The sequence below is a fragment of the Varanus komodoensis genome, unplaced genomic scaffold (genome assembly GCF_004798865.1).
Source record: "Varanus komodoensis strain SLA01 unplaced genomic scaffold, ASM479886v1 scaffold1, whole genome shotgun sequence".
NCBI lineage: Eukaryota > Metazoa > Chordata > Lepidosauria > Squamata > Varanidae > Varanus > Varanus komodoensis.
In genome coordinates, this window is record NW_025335268.1 from 53,790,176 (window position 1) to 53,810,213 (window position 20,038).

Consider the following 20,038-nt stretch of genomic DNA (forward strand, 5'->3'; position numbering starts at 1 on the left):
ACAGTGGACAGCTAGTCTTGTTTCTATGAAAAGGCAAGTATTCTGTCCCATTCCCTTTATCCTTCTTTTACAGTGCAATCCTATGTACATTTACTCCAAAGTAGGTTCCTCTGTTTTCAATGGGGGTCACTTCCTACTAAGAAGCTTTAGAACTGCAGCCTAAACATAAATGGGATGCATCTGAAATTCTAAAATCAAGCCTTAGAATATCAATGATGCCCACTAAACATGCTGGAATTTGGGACTAGTGAAGTAGAAAGCCACAATTCAAACAGCGTCCGGGCTGCATTCTCTCAGGGCAAATGATCAAGGACACAGACACACACACCTGCCCACCCCATACAGGGTTAATGCTCCTCCCCCACTCTGATTGAGATGAAGATCTTCCCCACTGTGACAGGACATTAAGCTTTTCTCCTAAACATTTTTATCAGTATTGTCTGGGAAAAGAAGTATTAAATCACAACGCACTACACAATTTCCCCTGGGATTCTCAGTACTCTTCTTGCTTGGGCAGGGAGAGGGCAGCCTTCTCCTCACCCGAGCAGGATAGGCTTGGGCAGACCCTGCTGGAGCTGCAAGGGCCACAAATTGTCTGTTCCTGAAACATGCAGACTTAAAATGTTACCCAAAGAGAACATATGGTCTCAATTTTATTTCCAGACATTTCAAATAAGGGTTGCTTACAGATATTTGAATTGGTTAGGGTTGGACTTATGCTAGATCAGCTGCACTGATGGAAATGGGCTTCCCCACCCCCTCCTTCCCACTGCAGCCCCGAAATGTTACAGCTGGAGCCAGGAGATCTTGCTAAAAGGGGTGAGCTGTGGTGTGGCAGGGAGGTGGGGGCAGACAGACCTTCCATGAGTGGCGCCCCTTCTCCTGTGGAAGGAAGATCTTGGATTGGCCCCATCACATTTTCCCTGTCCATTAGCCTTCTAGCTGTATTCTGTCCTGCAAAAGTATCTAAAGAGGTGGCATAAAAACTGGTAAGCACGACTATTTCTGAAAGAGTATCACATCCAAAGTAACAGTGACTTTCCCACTCCATTTCTTACTTAGGTTGCTTTCTTCTGAAGGTATGGCTTCTGTGATTCTTTTATCTTCTTTTCTAATGGAAACACCTGTGCTTTGACTGGGTCTTTGCCAGAGTGGATCCAGAAGGGAGCTGTTCACTGTGGGGCAGAAGATGAGATTGATTGTTAACACAAGTGTGGGGCATTCAGATCCTATTGCCTGTCAATTTTTTTTTTCAATGGGAAGAGTTGCTTACCTTGTGTTATATGACAACCAATAAGTTCCACCTTCAGAGCAATTCTTTTGTGCCAGCTCTGTGGAATAATTCTCACATACCGGGCTACTATAGGAGGAATGAAATTATTTCGGACTATGTTTCCATGATTAGAGTTGGCTTTGAATACCTGCCATTTGAAAGAAAAATGAATAACAGATTTAGATCAACTGTTAGCAAATGTTAAGTATGTGCACTGAGAAAGTATTTTTAAAGTCTATGCAATTAAATGTGCAAACCAGCTCATTATGCCTTTCCCATGCAGTACTTCCTCACCCTAAAGGCAACAACTCACTGTGCACACTATAATTAATGTTGGTTCCCTCCCTGACAACAATCTCTTTGGTCCCAGAGTTTCATTTAAAGCAGAGTTCAGAGTTCTAGCTGGAGGAAAAAAATATGTATGAAAACAGTATTTCAGAGCCAGCACCCCAGCCTCTATCATCAGATTTCACAGCTTTGCCTAGCCTAAATAATCTCTTATCTGGAAAGCTGATTATCCATCATTCTCTATTGAAAAGGAGTCTCCAGCTTCCATACATATGTTTTCGCACTGCAATCATTGCACTGCTGCAAAAAGGGCTAGCATCCTCTGAATGCAACGGACAAAACAAATGACCCATATCCCAACCAAATCTCAAATGAAATCCGGTTCACATTCAGCCTACTTACACCCCCTGAAGCCAATGAGATTTAAGCATAACTGTGCAGAGAAATGCTTCCCTTGGCACAGGAAAAGGAATGATGGAAGCAGACCCTGACATGCTGTGGAGAGGGTGGAGAATTTAACACCCACGTTTCTTTGCCCCTTCCCCTTCCATCTCCCCCAGACTTACCTTTTCTTCATTGCTTACGATTCCTTTGTAAGTCCTCCATTTTGAGTTGTTATTTTTATAGTTCACAATAAACGTCTTAACATAATAGTTAAAATTGAGCACAGTAGACCCTGTAGTTCTAATTCCTTGTGATAAAAGAAAAATATAAAAAAGAGTACATTTTTGTTTCATGGTTAATAAGGAAAAAGAAACTAATATTGTTTCCTTCAAACAGAAATTGCTAATTTATACATAGATCATAATTAAGAAACATCACTATTTCAAAAAATGTAAGCTTTAGAGCATATCACCACTTCTCCCACTGCCCATGATCTGTAGATTTCACATGCACTTGCTGGGGCTCTCCAACTATTGACAGTGTTGGAGGAAAGGACTCCTACAATTGTGAAGTTCCACCTGTCACAGGTGGTAATGACAATTTGTACACGTGCAAATTGGATTGCAGCAATTATTTTTACATGCAGGTCTTTCCAGCAGAAATTACAATCCACTATTTAGAAGAAGATATGCGATTATAAGCCTTGGTTTGGACCCATATTTAGACATATGCAACAGATGGGCAGGAGCAGACTTCCTTGCCCACTCCTCCTCCCAAAATCCCTCCAAGGGTGCTACACAAAGCACTTGGGAGCTCTGCTAATCATGGGCAAATTTTCAGGGATCCTCTCCCCATCTGGCAAGATACCCCAATCCTCAGTGTAGCAGTTTCAGGGGATACCAAAGGGAGAAGGGTATAGTGCAACAGGCTGGTGGAAGCCAACTTCACGTACTGACATCTGGATCCAACCTACTGGTTGCATCCTACCTGCCAGTAATATGCCAGGATTAATTATGTGTATGTGAAAAGGGGTGGGGTGACACGCCACTCCACTTCAAGCAGTGCCTAAGTGCCATATGAAGGATGAACCAGCTGTTATAGGTAAGATGCAAAGTGGAGTTTCAGAGAAAATCAGGCCTGCTTCTGTGCACAGGCATATGTATATCTATGCATGTATGCTCACACAGCGTTACATAGAGACACACATGAGCACAGGAGAGTGCACATCTGGTTACATTCCTGTAGACAAGTTTCCTCCTGACAGCTGTAGCAAGCGTTACCATTTATTCACGGGGCTGCCAGAATGTTTTTAGGATGAGGCTCTGTGCCCTTTTTCATGTTCCTACAGAACAAGTTAGCCCCGTATCTTGCACCATATTTTTCTGAGGTAGTAAAGGCTTCTTCCATCAGTCCTAGGCTACAACTTGCAAGCACAGCAATTCTTAAGAGTGCCAGCATTATATATGACACAAAAAGGGGGAAATCCAATGTGTCTAGATACAAAACCACAGGATGTATGAAAAGAATGCATAATCAAGTCTCATTCAGCCCCTAATAGTTCTGGATTCAGGTATGTATCATTGTGCATATTTAGTTTTGCTGAAGCCTTAAAATAATAAACTACAATCAATTCCAAGATCCAAAAAAGACTACAGAAGACACAGACATAGGATATTCCTTTCAGCATTTCTATGATAAAGGTTTTGTAGCCATTTATAAGAGGAATTCACCATAGGTCAGCCTCAGTGAGCTTTTGGCATTTTATCAACACATAGATCACTCTTTATTATATTAGTGGAAAGGCATGTTATTCCTGAACTCCTGTTGTGACTGAAGAAGAATTTGGCCTAAAGGGTGAGTTTTGTATTTCAAATTGTCTTTGCTGGTGAGGACAGAGTGCAATCTTAATAACTCAGATTTTTATGGGTAATTGCAGTGATAACAAAGAGGTCTGTCAAAATTCTTCCATAAAACATTTAAAATTGTAATTGTATGTTATATTTTTATATAGATTTTTTCCAAGATGCTCAAAGTGGCATTTTAAGCTCACAAAAGCTTCTGATTTACAGTGAACACAATGACACAGGTAAACGTTCTTGCTAAACAACTGACCTGTTATCCTTGTTTTCTCTCCAAGGTCAATTTCTAGCCACTGCCTATGATTGCTCTGGTTTGCTGCCCAAGATGGTCCTGGAGCTTTGAGCCAAGCCTTATTGGGAGTCCACTGAATCACCTCCCCATTTTCATTGGTTTCACCCCAAAATGATGATGCAGTGATCTGACCATTAAAAGCATCTTCTCCTTCTGGGTTCAGTGATTTATTGCAACCTTAAAATTACAAAATAAAAAGGTGAATGTCTCTTTGTATTGTCGTAATACACGCAGCATTAGCTAATACTATAGAATGACAATATCTTCCAGAAATATTCATCCACCCTCCATTCAACTTTTCCACGTTTTGTTGTGTTACAACCTGCAACAGAAATGGAAGGTGCAAAGTATTTTTATTTTGCCACAAAAGTTAACCAAAAAAACAAAACAAAACAAAACAAAAAAAACAACCTACAACCCTTGGGACGTATCAATTGCATAACATCAACCCACTTATCTGTGACCTGCCAACATTAGGTCTGGCGCAATCCACTGGCTATAAAAGTCAAGTAGTTGAGTGAATTCTACCTGTGTGCAATTCCAGTGCCATATGATCTCAGAATAAAACACACTTGTTTCTAGAAAGTCCCAGAGTTTGTTGGAGAATATATCTACATAACCAGCATTATGAAACAAGTGCTATGAAGGCATTTGTGGGCCAACATTGTGCAGAAACCCATCAGGGTTTGGTTATTAAAAAATTATCCAAATTATGTCCAATCATCAGAGCACAGCTAAATACGTTATTACAAAATGGGGAGTATCTGGATCAACCATGACTTTGCCCAAAGAAGGCCTTTGAGCAAAACTCAGTGATCCAGGCAGAGAAACAACCAAGAGGCGAATGGTAACTCTGAATGAGCTGGAGAGATTGGCAGCTGACACGGAGAAACTAAGCTGAGGTCTGCTGTACGCTCCTTCCCAAGCAGGCAAGGCTTGGGAAGGTGGTGCGGGGCAGGGAGAGGTGCCATTTGTCCCACAGGCTTCTCCTTGGAAGCAAGATTGAACAGCTGCTTCTGCCCCAAAGGGGGCCTGTTGAATCTGACAGCTTTTGACATGGGCTCTTGCTGTTTTCTGAGGGAGAGTGGGATTGTTCATAAGCAACCCTGCTCTCCTTGGACTGACAGGAACCAAGGGGAGACTGATCACAGCTTGACTGGCTGTAATTTGCTAGAGACCTGTGGCCAGAATGGCAGTGCTTTTTGCCACCCGGGTCAAAGGACTCCTTTCCTTTTTGGCTTGACTGTGGCGTAATGGCATCTGGAATTAGATGACATGTTAAGTCAAAGTGATTATTTAAACCAGGGGTCCTCAAGCTTTTCCACCAGGGGGCCAGTTGAAAGCTGCTAGTGATGGGCGCGGGCTGGAAAGGTGGTGCTGGAGGTGTGCACGGACTGGAAAGGTGGTACTGGAAGTGCACGCAGGCCAGCGCACAAGGCAGCAGCTTGCTTGCTTGGAGATCATTTTCTCCAAGCGAGCAAACCGCTGCCTCCCCGTGCACGGGGCAAGGTGGGCGGTGGTGGGTGCACGCATGGGCACGGGTGTGCACGTGGTGGGTCCAAATGGGCATGGCGGGCCGGATAAATGGGCATGGCAGGCTGGATCTGGCCCCTGGGCCGTAGTTTGAAGACCCATGATTTAAACCCTACAACAAGCCATGGGTAACTGGCATAGTTTATAAGCCAACCCAGGGTGGCTTACAAAGCACCCACAGAAACAGTGCTGTGTTTGCACCCCCACAATGCTTTATAAGTCATGCCTAGCATGCCATTTGAATCCACTTGGAGGTTTCGCAAAGTGACTAGCACATAGGTTTTCTTCAGTAGATAGATGTGGAAAGACTCCCTTTGTGTATAAACTGTGAGAACAGCTAGATTAAATAGACTATTGGCCCAACCATCAATTAGATCAATAAGAAAATGCAGTAAGGCTGTAAGGTGTCTGCAAAGTCCAACTGAAATAAACAAGGGGATTGCAATGCACAGTTCAGAGATTAACAGTATGATCCTCTGCACACCAGTTGACAGCTAGCTGTATAAAACCAAGAGAGACTTGCCTCTGCTTAATAATAGTATTTGGCTTCCAAGTTCTATTTAGTTGAATTACACTTTATTTCTAAAAATGAAAGAAATATTTCTTACCATTTGAATTAAAAATAAACCGTTTATCTGACAAAGAGCCACTGTAAAGAAAAAGAAAAAAACAAGAGATGGCATCAATCACCATCATCCTGGTTATTTTCATCTTAAGGTGAAATCGTTTACATCCTTCATAATCTGCCTTTTCATCCAATCTGATTCAAAAGTTTCTGCACCACATAGAGCATTACACCTGCACAATGCAACAAAATATTTATCTGGTTCACTTATAACATTAACTCATGGTTTATTTAACACATTAGTGGCTGAATTCTGGGTCCTTGTGATGAACAAATTCAGCTAACAAACCATAATCATTTGTGATTTCCAGTTTATTTACTTCACAGAAACCAGACACAGAACCCATGGTTTGTTGTTTGGCTGTGTGCATCCTGGGTTGTTTAAATCAGTGGTTTCCAACTGCCAGTCTGTGGATGATTTCCTGCCGATCCACGCGGGGCCCACATCCCTCTCACTGCAAAGTGGCGCAGGGGCTGGCTGTGCTCCACCACCTCTCTCGGGTGGCACTGTGTTTGTGGGGGATGCGCTGGTACTACAGGGGGGGGGGGGGGGGGGAGATGGCTTGGTGGGAGACAGCTGGGAGCCACACTGCACTGATTTGGGTAGTTTGTTCTTTTGTTGGCATTTTTTGTTGCTCATTTTCTGGTTGTTTTGGAGAATTTTCATCTTTTTGGTATTGTGCTTGGAAACCAATACACAAAATACTGTATTATGGGTATGGTGCTTTTTGTTTCTGCCTCAGCAGTCCCCAAGGTGGTTTTCTTGTTTTGGCCAGTCCCTAGCTGTGCAAAGGATGAAAACCACTGATTCAAATCATAGGTTATCATTATTAGTGAACCCAGAACTATAGATTATTCATGGGTTGTTTGCCAAGCCACAGAGGTAGTAGGCAAGAGTGGTAACCTCCACCCCCACAGCCAGTCTAAATGCCAATATTGTAGCACTGCAAAGACATTTGGCAGTCAAGGAGAAAATGTTTAAGGGAGGAGGAAAATAAGCAAACCAAGGATTGAGAATACAAACCATGGTTCACTTAAGCATTTGCTACACAAATCCTGAGTAAGTCAACAAACCATGGCTAAACCATGCTTTAGTGTAGTCTGTGAACCAGATCATTATATTACAATGTTAGGGTAAGGATATCATACACCAGGCTATTACAATCCTACATGCCTCTCAAAGGAGTCCAAACCATTCAAATCAGTGGGGTTTGATTTCCATGTAATTATTCTATATAATGACCTGGGAAAATATTCTGCAGGGCCATGCCACCTCACTTGGTTCTACTGCATTCATAGGTACAACTGATTGCATAGCCAGGTTTTTGTGCATCAAAAATTAACCTGGAAAAGTGAGCAGAAACCTTAGTTTCAGGATTGGGGATGGATAGCAGACTTTCCTTCTGGAAACTTTACCGATCTGTTCCAGTGTTTCCACAGATTTGTGACTATTATATGGATGCAATGGTATAATAGGATACTACCCTAAATCAGGATTCAATCATTTGAAACTAAGATTATTTGTAATTACCTGCATCATAAGATGCTGTAGAGATTTTTCAAAGAAAAAAGCTATGAATAATGCCTACTATATTATTGCCTTGATCCTCATTGCGATATGAATCTAAGGCATTCTAATTAGCTAATATTTATGAGTTGTAATGTCTCTCTATAGGAGGGGTTAGCAACTTGCAGCCCTCAGGATGGTTTGTCCTACAACCCTCATGATTCTTCACCACTGGCTATGCTAGTTAGGCGAGATGTGACTTGTAGGTCTAAGCATCTGGAGGACCTCAAGCTGTATACCAGTGCCCTACAGAGATGGAAACAGTGGTGTCACAAAGCTCGCAAACTGCAAATTTATCTTTAGAAAGTACAATATAAGCTAAATCATAAGCATGCTACAATGTAATGCAATTTAACCAGTTAAAGTAAACTACTTCTACTTGTCATGTGGCCCAATGTTTGGCCTTGCAGCACCTAATCCTGTAGCAATGAAGAAGGTAAAAATTGAGTATCAGTGCCTGGACGGGAGACCAGAGTTTTTAAAAAACAATGTGCTTTCTTTAAAAAAAAGGTGGCGGGAGCAGGACAAAAGTATAATACAAAATTGCTTAAATGTACTTAGTTTGCCAATTGAAATCAATAGGGCTTAAGTGCACTTGACTTTGAGTTGTGTCCCAAGCTTTTTCCATGGATTTTTATGGCTAACTCGTTTCAGCAACTGTGCAAGATCTGAGAGCCATATTAATCCCCAAGAGAATAGTATGAGGACACATTATCACTTAAGTTAGCATTCAAGCCAAAGCAGAAAGGCTTTGAGTTTATTACACATGCAAGGATCACTGACAGTATATGTGACTGTACTCAAAACAAATAGTACTCAAAAAATAGTACTCAAAACAAACCCAGTACTGCCAAGGTCAGGGTCAAATAACTTCTAAGCAATTAAACATGCTTCATTCACATTTCAGTTAAAATCTTCAAGGTGCTCAGTAGATACAAGCGGTAGCTTGTAAATTAGATTTCTAAAAGCACAATGTGGCTTTTTAATGAAGTAGCTGGATGATAATAAAAGTAAGGCCACTGAAGGTTAGAACATCTCTGTCTGATCTTGATTCAACTTCAGTGCATTTGGAATTGTTCATTTCCTGCTTTGAGAAATGTAAATACTACTATGTAACCACATGTGCTGGGTTACTTGGGACAACCAGTCTTTGTTGGGCACTTTCCCCCTTTCTTACTGATTTTTGTGTCACCCGAGTATATTGTAACTCTGGCACAAATTTGTCAGAAGGGATTCAAACCTACTCATTGTGTAGTCTCTGTTGGATTGAATGTGTAAAACAAAGGGAGAAACAGTTAAGAACACTAACACCAGATTTGGAGCCAGAGGAAATGTACAAGGATTGCAATTGCGTTATTTGATTCACTGGAAACTTTATTTACATGCTTTTTGAAAAGTGTTAAATAGACGTGGGGAACTTTACTCCCCTTGGCATGCAAATGGCCTCCTTGGAATGTCTAGAGCAGACTGCCTTAACACCACAGTGGGTGGAAGTATCTGGTTTACCGTTGCTAAGATCCTGGACAAAGCTAATTTCCACGTATTTCTCTGAGCACTCCTCTGCATTAGCTTATGATTGAAGGGCCTGAAGTCTACTCCTAATTAACCAAAAGTACAGTGCAAGGACTCCAGGTTACTGTCGTCTCAATACTGGGAGCCATTTTAGCAGTGCATCAGAGGGAAGAGATTTCCTATCCTGGCTTGTTTTGAAATGGATAACCAGAAATGATATTTGGACAAATGTAAGTGGGAAACAAATAAGTCTTGCACACAAAGCTCTGCTACCCCGCTTTTTTCTGGTGTTTACAAACAGATGAGGAAGTCTTCCATTAATTATAGTTTCCCCATTTTATCTAAACCAGGAAACAAGAGTTAACAATCTTGAAACAAACTAGGATGTGAATCCAATTGCAAACCACAGTTTCATACCATTTGTTCTAAAGGCATTAATCACAATTTTCCAGTTCAGACAAACGGGAAGCTGTAGTTAATGGCAGACTTCCTGGCATGTTTGTTCACACAAAGGGAGAGACAAAGCAGCTACAAGTGAGAGCACAAAGCTTATTCATATCTCATTTCTGAAGCTGACTATAGCTTCCTAGCTCAGATGAAATTATTGTTAATTAGCATCTTCCTAACTCAGTGGTGGGAAACTTGGAGGCCTCCTGGAGGCTTCAAATGACCCTGCCATCTTTTGTGTCTCATCCTTTCCCCCTAACCACCATTCACTTGTAGTTCCCCTGCTTTTGTGCAGCTGTTCCTCCATTCTAAAAAGTTGAAATGCCTCTCCTAATGCTGAGTTACTGGCAGGAAGATCTTTAAGCCACAATATGCTGGTATTGTTTGGAGTTTGGTTCCATTCCTTATACCAGGGGTCCTCAAACTTTTTCTCCGGGGGACCAGTTGAAAGGTGCCGGTGCTGGGTGTGGGCTGGAAAGGTGGTGCCGGTGGAGCGTGCGGGCAGGTGAGGAGGCAGTGCACGAGGCGAGGGTGGGTGTGCGTGCATGGCGAAGGGAGGCGAGGCAGGGACGGGCATGCACCGCGAGGTGGGCACACGAGGCAGCAGCTTGCTCACTTGGAGATTGTTTTCTCCGAATGAGCAAACCGCTGCCTCCCCGCACACGGGGCAAGGTGGGTGGCAGCAAGCGCGCGTATGGGCGCATGCACAACGGGTCCAAATGGGCATGGCAGGCCGGATAAATGGGCATAGTGGGCCGGATCCAGCCCCCGGGCCATAGTTGGAGGATCCATGCCTTATACCTTTGATTCCCACCACCAGACCCCACACAACAGACCTGGAGAGCTTTTCTAAACTGAATTAGGCCCTCAGGTTGAAAAATGTTCCACAATCTTGTCTTTGTTTAACCGTGGCTCACACAAATGGATGAGTGAAGGTACTCCATGAACAGGCAAACTGTATTAATTAAGCTGAGATGTAATACTTACTCCTGTGAAAGAATGCCATTGGCAAAGATTCCCTGATAGCGTCTTGTTCCTTTCAGCTGAATCACACTGATCTGGCCACCAAGTTCATCTGCAATTACTCCAGCATGTATGGCAGATTTGCATAATAAGGATGTCTGATTTACAGAAGTCAAATAAAATATAAGACAAGATTTTAGTATTGGAAGAAACTGATGGTCAATGTGCTATCAGTATCTTTTTGCTATTCTTTGAAAATATGAATCAAAGAAGACACAATTCTCTGTATATTACCTAAGTTAACTGGAGAAGAGCATTGACTGTGAAAACATGTAGACAAGTTTACTTGCACGGGAAATATGTTATGAGGTTCATTATTCTACAGAGCAGGAAGACAACTTGCTTATTTAGAAAATCATTAGCACAGTATCATTTCATTTCTGTAGGTAAAAGTAGAAAACTACAATATCCATTTGCAGTTTTGTTGTAGGTACTCCAACTATTGTGCACATGCTGAGGCCAAGATCTGCTATGACTGATTTATAAACTGAATAACAAGATATGGCTGAGACTGGTATATGAAGGACTACACCAATTAGACCATATTCATTCATTCGTTCATTCATTCATTCATTAAAAGCTTTTGTATGCCGTCCTATCATACAAGATCTCAGGATGGCTTGCAATATTTAAAAAGACAATTAAAACAACAATTTCTACTGACCAAGCAGGGCACACCACTTATACGAAGGAGATTAAGCCATTTCTAGAGGAAGTCCCATAATGAGCACAAGTGCTTGTTTCTGGAGGAAGGCAAGTTGATGAAGCTCTCTTATAAGAGCACTGATCTGCCTCCATCTAGAAACAAAATTTTCTGTTCATTTGGGGTTGCCTCCAGAAGTGCTAAACTCCCTTTACATAAGCAGTGGGTGCCATTTTAGGAATGGAATTTGTGATGTGCAGCAGAATTGGTGGAGACATAAAGGCCCCACTTGGATAGTGCCTATTCTATGTTAAGCATTTAGGCACTAGCAATGCTAGGAGAGATTCAGCTAATGGGCAGAATATATTCTCTACCAATAATTTAGTATCTGCCACTTTTAGATTGGTAGAAAAGGCATGTAGACCTATGACTTGCAACATTCTCCCAATCTGGAGTTTTATAAAGCTGCCTGTTTGTTTTTCTTCTCCCTTTGATAACAATTTCCAATACTTAAGTCTTCCACAAAACTGATTAAACTCTAATTTGTATAGCAGATTATCTTCCTTGCCTTTGAACCCAAGGTTAAACTTTTAGTTTGTATATAAAGCAAATTCTGCATATTTTAAAATCTGTATATATTTGGAGAAAAGGTACTTACATCTCTGTAACCTTCCACTATATTCCCAGAAATATCACCTGCTACGTCTCGGCAACCAGCTGGACAATACCTGCTGTCATGGAGAACAGAGTAAACTCTGTTTGAAGTAGGAACTAGTGTGAAATGCAGTGTCACAAAGGACAGTATGAAAAGCAAGTCAGGCTTTCCCTTACTAAGTTCAAACTTATTCACATGTTGTACATCATAGCACAGATGGCCAAACAAACAGCAGTTTGTTCTGTTTAGTTTCCTTTTGTCAGATTATGTGTTCAGGGAACCATTAACGGCTTTCATTATTCTTTAAACAGTAAGGGATGTATATTTAAAAAAAAACCCAAACTGATACTGCTTTTAAATTGACATGGACCGACAGTTAGTCCTTCCATTTCATTTTAAAGCCCTGCTTCCTTTATTAGGAGCAAAGAACCTGCAGCACAAAAGTGTTATCCTAGCTCGTTTTGCCAGTACTGGCTAGTGTGCTATACATCAAGGCAGCAAGCAGAGGTCTGCAGCAGCATTCCTTAATTACTCTGGTATGCAAAGTCTCTCTGAGAAAGACTTTGGTGCCTCTCCCAGACAAGCATCAAATAGGATAATCACAGATATTCCTCCAAGTATCTCCAGAAAAACACATTCCTGTGGTTGGCAGTAGGGCTTCAAGCATCACAAGTCACATGCTCCTTATCCAGTTTCAACACTAAATATGTCAAATGCAAGATGCAACATGACAACCAGAGTGTCTATCTGCTAAACTTATATTTACCTGTATTCCATCTCCACATAGTGGTTTGCTCTTTCCAGACATGTTATTAGATCTGTTGAAAGTGAAAGTTATTTTTTTTAATCAGGAATATACAGCAAATAGAAAAGATGTGGCTAGTCTATTAAAATGCTGTTCTTTCAATCTTGCCTCTTTTCTTTCCTCAACTGCTTCCCTTCTCCCAAATTGGTTCAGCTGGATTCACATTTTCTTTTCTACAGAAGCAATTATGCCAAACTCTACCCTCAGAGTATTTACTTCAGAGAACTGTATCAAGCACATGTTACATCCTATAGCAAATACCATGCAGGTATGGCAGAAAGAATTCTGAAAGTCATTTTTAGATTTTTAAAATAGTTACTGTTATTTGTAAAGTGAAGATTACAGTTGAGGCAAATGACTTTACTCTGAAGCAAAAAAAGATTTAGTTAGGGTGATATGTCAGAATAAAGATTTCTCTTTAGAATCAAAACATGGTTAAAAAAAGAATGTGTCAACATTTAAACAACTGTTTGACTCATTATGTTCTGCCCAGTCACTGCAGTAATCTGTGTAAGCCCTTTTAGCAGTGACACAAACTCTTAAGATTCACTTTGTGACAACTTAGAGGTTTTTTTGTGTCACCCCACCAGCTTTATGGAACTTTCCTCTTGTTGATATAAGGGTCTGGTTTGCATGTAACAAAAACCCACCCATTTAAAAACCCACATGGATTTTTGTGCTCAAGCAGGAGAGAGTGAGTGTACCACACTGCTGGGTGAATTATTCTTCCTTTACTCCATGCTCATCCTAACTCAAGATGCTTCAAGAAACCCACAGGACCAGGAAAGATAGAACGAACACTTCCAGAGCCAATCCCTACTCTAGCCCATGATGTTCTGTGGCACTCAACTTTACCTGGATGATCACTACTAGCAAAGGATAGCAGAAATCCTCTTCCAGACACATGGAACCTGCTCTCAAAGTGAACAGTTGCTTCATTAGAATCCAGTATTATTTCTGCTGGGACAGGCACATTGCCACAGTATGGTCCTAAATACAGAATAAACAAAGATTTGAAATAATTTTGGTGGTCTAAATATATTAAAGCTAAAGCATAAAAATATATGTTCATCATCCTTGGAATTCTACTTTATCACATGCATATTTCATGGTATTTTTATTTGCAACCTTTGAAGTTACTTGGACAATTACATTTTTGTCATTCTGTGCTCAGCAAGAAAAGAAAAGCTGGTATTAACATTTCAGGTTGTTTTAGCTTCACTAGTGCTCACTAGCCTTTGAAGTACAACATTCTTAAAAGGCAGTAGTCCATTTAAGTCCAACTTTGACAAGTCAGCTGAATATTCATGTGGTCTCCGTGAGATAGCATCAACAGAAACAGAAATGCAGGAGCTTTAGCTGTAATTACCAGATAAATGATAAGGGGAAAAGCAGGCACACTTTTCTTGAAGGATAAAGCATACAGTGAGTAATAAAGGCAGAGCTAAATAACATCACCTACACTAGTATTAACTATTTATAAGTCATATAAATACTTCACTGTTAATCTTGGTTTTGAGAGAAATTGTTTTTTCTACCTGTTTTAGGAAATTCACCTGAAATCAATCCTACACTTACCTCATGGAAGATCAAATACACATTAGAACACCAGGCACTTTTAGAACAACCAAACTCCTAGGTGTTACACTTGAGTCCATTTCATTAACTTTTTCCAATGACCCCTCTATCACTATGAGGCTATTGGGCCCCACCACTTAGCTGCAGCTGTGTATGCTGGCTTTGGCTTGACAGCAGGGATGACAGGCCTGTAATTACTTTCTTTCCATTTTAATATATATTACATGCCTATTTTAAAATGCTATCAACTAATCCCAAAGGTTGTCGAAGTGGATTGTCAAACACTGAGAATACCGTAAAGTCAGTAAAAATTAATAAATGGTTAAACTATTCGTGATATAATGAATAGGAAAGCAAAATCTTGGGATCACTTTCCCCTAACCAAAAAATTGGAGGACAGATTAAAAAAAGAATGGCTGTGGATACTGGAAGAGAAAAAAAGTGCTCTGTAGATGATTACTGCAATGTAGATGATTATGTGCAAAATAGCCATTATTAAATTATATTAAGCCAATTCCTCTCTCTCGGCAGAAAGTTCCACAGTGGCAAAACCACTCAAGAATGATTTAGTGCTATGGCCCATTGCCACGTTTGCCACTGGAAGCACCTCACACTATGCCTCCTGCAGGAGATGTTAATATATTGTGGTAAAGAAACATCACCACAGCATGTGGTCAACGCAACTTAAACATGCTTTTCAGTATCACTCTTCTAAAGTGACTTACAATAATTTAAAGAAATTGAAACAAGCACAATAGCCTACAATACCACCTAAACCTCAGGTAGCAGTACTAAAAGAACCTTCAAACTGTAGACCTGATCTTTCATGGAAAGTATGGTCTATGAGAGCATAATCCTGGGGAATATAACCACAGAGAAACCAATCATATACCCTGGACTGTCAATCCCTTTTTTGTATTCATAATTTTTATTTAACTGTTACAATTTTTTCACACAAAAACTCTACTCATAATAATATAAAAACTACATAAAATAATATAAAAAACTACAATTACACACAAAGTATGGTATAAGTACAATATGATGCCAATCATGCACAGCAAGAACTGAGATCACTCCAAACAATACAAATATAGCTTGCCAAGTATCAAATTAGTTATTTCAGACAGTGCACCAGGAGAACAATACACATTTTCTATAAAAACACAGTAGTGTGTATGTGTGTCATGTAGAAGAGAACAACAAAAAGACAACAACCAATAAACAATATAACAAATATCTAAGTATCCAACTGACAGCCAGAAACACCACTGATAAAATATGGAAAAGTAAAAGCAACATAGAACACACTTCACACATCACTGAAACTTTCAAATTACTTCCAAGCAAGGGCTATTCCAACTTCCAGCTCATCTGTGAACAAACGGGTTTCTCATGAAACTCATAGCTTTGATGATATAAAAACACAAGCCTTCCATAAAATATCAGTGGGGTTAACACAACACCTAGTCTTGGGATCCATGTCACCAAGGCTATATGTAATTTATATATTTTTAGAGTGATAATGGTAATAATAATTATACTAATAAAACTGGTAGTAATAATAACAATAATAATGAATGCTAATAATGCTAATAGTACAGCAATAATGAGCTTTAAAGTTATCTTTGACTATTGGCCTCGTGCACAAAATGTAAAAATGAAATCAACTCAAACTTAATGTATCATTTCTACAATGGTAGCTCCATACTTTCATCATATAATTGGCTAAACAATATTTATCCATAAAATGCATTATAGAAAGTACAACTGAGGCAGAGCCTATCTGTAATATATCTGCAGAAAAGCTGGATAAATTTTATTAAATTTTATTGTAAATCGTTCAGTCATTTGGCTAAGGTGGACAGTATTTTAAAAAAATTAATAAATACATTTTCCCAAGAACATGTTTCACTCTTCATTTGGATGTACTGTTGGGGAGGAAGTCTCAACCAAACTTCTGTTTCTGGAATTGTCTTAAAGGAATGAACACAGAATACAGTGGGAAAGCAAAGGTGGCAGACCATGTGATAATCATGTGCCGTTCTCCTTAAGGCTTGTCTTGCTTCTATCACATCTTTTGAATAGTCCAGGAAGATGAAAACACATGAGAAAAACTATTCCTTGAGTCAAACTATTCCTATATTGTTCCCATGGATGTGCTCTCTAAGTCAGACAGCTTCATTTGCAGTGTGGTACTATCAACCTGTATTTTTTAGAGCTGTTTGCATGGCTTCTCTTGGTATTCTGTATCAGACACATGTGCTTCAATTGTGCCTATCCTCTTCTGTAATTGATCTACTGAGTTCTATAAGTTAGCTATTGCTGTTTCTATGGAAAAGAGATGTCTGCTGACATCTGGTGGGTTAGCCAGGATGGCAGGGGGTGAAAATGCCAGGTGGAACAAGGCACTCCATGCTGCTTAAGAGGCTTTCTTGTCGTTTCTAGTCCTGCTCGGCTTACTCAGAGGCCACAAAAATTTAACCGAAATGAAGCAAAACAAGACCAAAGTTAATGTATATGCCCAAGAATATCACTGTAGGGATACAAGCTTCCCCCAGCTAGTAAACATCTTTGAATTCTTGTAGGATTTCATAGTCACAAACTTGCTATTGTCTATCAAGCCATCTTGACAGAAAACCTGGACTGTAACTCGGCTTATCTTCAGCTTATTAGGCCCCATCCAGCCCATTACTAACTCTCGTAGCCAATCTTTGGGTATTGTTCATCCCATAAGAACACCTTACGTAAGCAACTTCCAATTCAGCCACGGGGACGAAAATAAAGACAGATCATTCATATTAATATGTGGCAATACATGCCATGTCTCATGCAAGCTGGACAGGCAACACATTTTTTAAAGTAAAGAAAACAGAAGAAAAAGAACAATACTGTTTTATATTTTCAGAGTCTTCAGATGACTAACCTCCTCCTCCCTCATTTTCACCCAATATGTGCCTCCACATATTAAACCACAGGTACATTTCTGCTGTCTCTTTCTTAAGTTTCTCGATGACCTGTCTATTGCTCAGGTATAATTAAGACCAATGACTCATCTATGGCTGACTGGTCTGGGGCTAAAAATCTTTCAAAGTAGCACATCTAAGTAGCACATCTAAGATGCCTATGAAAACTGACACAAAAAGCCTAGACAGAGAGAAAGAATGAGAGAGCCCACACACAAGGCTTTCAACAGAAAGTCTTAAAAATGTAGTTCTTTGTGCCAAAGCTCTTGGGAATAGAAAAGAGCAGAAATGCTGTTGAATACTGGGAACAATTCAGGGCAAAAGAAGGGGACGGCAGAGAATGAGGCGGCTAGATGGAGTCACTGAAGCAGTCCATGTGAACTTAAGTGGATTCCAGGGGATGGTGGAGGACAGGAAGGCCTGGAGGAATGTTGTCCATGGGGTCGTGATGGGTTGGAAGCGACTTTGCAACTAACAACAACTCTACAGCCTATACACACAATGGAATAATCAACCGCTTCTAAACAATTCATTGTAAAGCATATGAATATTAGTTGTTATAGATACTGTTGCCAGTTGTATTTATATAGCATCACCTGAAAACTCATCAAGTGTTTTTCCTATCCCTAGCTCAAAGAACCTGAAGGAATTTCTGAAGGGAAAAATCTATAAACACAACGCTAAAATATATGGTTCAATTGTAGTAGGTCTCAGCTTTGGTATTGCCAATTAAATTGGGGTAGGCAACCTTGTCCCATGCACCATATATGTAAGACAACTCCCGTAATTTAGGATCACTGACCATGCTGGCTGGTCTGTATGAGAGATTTGGTCCAAAACAAAGGGAGGACACCGAGTTGCATGAGTCAAAAAGTTATCAGATTGTGGGTCTGGCGAAAGCTTCCATCTGAGCATGGAGAGCCACTACTAGTCAGAACAGATAGTGTTAGATTAGATGGACCACAGGCTTGACTTCCCATGTCTTTAAGAAGCATAAGCTGCTCAGTTTAATATAAGCTGGCCTCACTGCTATGAGTAAAAGGCCAAATCTACATGGTTTACAAATGTGAACATTATGATATCTAAACATTACAGAGAATGACCTGCCATTTCATTTGCACAGCCTTATTTGGACAATTAGCTGAATGACAGAAATTCCTATCAGAAACAGATTAGTGAGACACACACACAAGATTCTCCATATGTGTGTGTGTATTTTGCAGGTGGAGAACAAGCAAGCAGTAAAAAACTGCAAAAATCACATCCAGCTTAAATATATTAATGTAAAATTTTGATTTTAACTTGACCTTGGCTTTATTTTAATTTATATTATTTATTTGAAATTGTTTAATTGCAATTTTAATGTAATGATCTTAATTTGTTTAGTTATATTTTGTATTATTAATGTTTGGGGATTGTTTTTAGTGTTATTGATTTAAGAATTTATGTTGTTTTAATCATTGTAAACCACAAGGGAGCTCCACTATGAGCTATTATGGTGGCATACAAGTGGAAATAATAAATAGAAAAAATAAAAGCAATTCTCAATAATTTCACTGGAAGTTGGTGGTAAATGCTCCATGACAAATTCTATGGTGTATACCAGTGGTACCCAAAGTTTTTCAGGCTGCCACCCCTTTTCCTCTTAGGCAACCCCCCACCCCACCCATGCCTCTTTCTTTGTATTAGGTCTATTGCTCTACTGCAAATTTAAAACAAGCAATCACTGCCCCCCCCCCCCGATTTTTCCGCTGCCCACTTTGGGAATCACTGGGGTACATGAATACAAGCAACACTGCAAACCTATGCATATTTGTTTGAAAGTAGGTTCACTGTGTTTAGTGGGGCTGACACTAAATATAGTTTAGTTTGGATGTCAAACTATACATGTGCATAGTTTGACATCCAAAATCAAGAAAGTATGCCTATATTTATGTGCTTGTTTTATTTTTCACAATCATATGTAGGGTTCTTTCAATATCTTCTCTGAAGCTGCCAGATTGATTGACTGCTATTTATATCTTGTCTTTTTCTTGCAAAGAACTCAAGGGGGCTTATGCAATGGTCCTCTTTTTCCTTTCCATTTTATTCTCACCATAAACCTGTGAGGTAGGTTAGGCTGAGAGTCAGTGACTGGCCCAAAGGCTTCATGGCCAAGTGGGCACTAGAACTGAAGAAGGCGTCATACTCAGCACTTGTTATTATAGTATCTAACAGTATACTCCTAAGCACATCTATTCATCTAAGAAACACTTAGAAGCACATCTAATAAGCCCCAAGGGAAGTATGGTCTCATAAGTAGGTTTAACATTGACTAATGTTTTACAAGTTCTCAGACCTAACAAATTAAAACTGACAGCCCTTGTAAGCTCATGTTGGCCACACAGTTTCATAACACTCAACAGTGTGTCAAGTTTTTTTAACTGCAGTAGAGCATGTAAAAGTACTACGACTTTCAAAGCATGCCTGAAAAGTAATATTCAAACATGAAAAAGCAATCCATTAAGGATCTATGTTCTTTACTAAAATAACCACCCATGGTCTCTTCCACTTCAGTCTAACAAGTCCCATCTTAACAGAACTTGCAA

The 20,038-nt window shown here is 40.0% G+C and overlaps 1 protein-coding gene across 4 annotated transcripts in view; it reads right to left on the bottom strand.

Annotated features, from left to right (window-relative positions):
• The window catches only part of DCBLD1 (discoidin, CUB and LCCL domain containing 1), a 42,509-nt gene that overhangs the window by 7,122 nt on the left and 15,349 nt on the right, over nt 1–20,038 (bottom strand). For 2 of the 4 annotated variants that reach the window (XM_044425854.1, XM_044425880.1), the window contains exons 3-12: nt 13,762–13,896; nt 12,868–12,919; nt 12,105–12,177; nt 10,768–10,901; nt 6,238–6,278; nt 4,058–4,273; nt 2,128–2,252; nt 1,274–1,421; nt 1,059–1,175; nt 859–966 (exon numbers count right to left, since the gene is read on the bottom strand). In XM_044425854.1, coding sequence (XP_044281789.1) covers nt 859–966; nt 1,059–1,175; nt 1,274–1,421; nt 2,128–2,252; nt 4,058–4,273; nt 6,238–6,278; nt 10,768–10,901; nt 12,105–12,177; nt 12,868–12,919; nt 13,762–13,896 — 1,149 coding nt within the window. The remainder of the gene's footprint in view (nt 1–858; nt 967–1,058; nt 1,176–1,273; nt 1,422–2,127; nt 2,253–4,057; nt 4,274–6,237; nt 6,279–10,767; nt 10,902–12,104; nt 12,178–12,867; nt 12,920–13,761; nt 13,897–20,038) is intronic. The other 2 variants (XM_044425863.1, XM_044425871.1) reach the window with 2 other exon arrangements.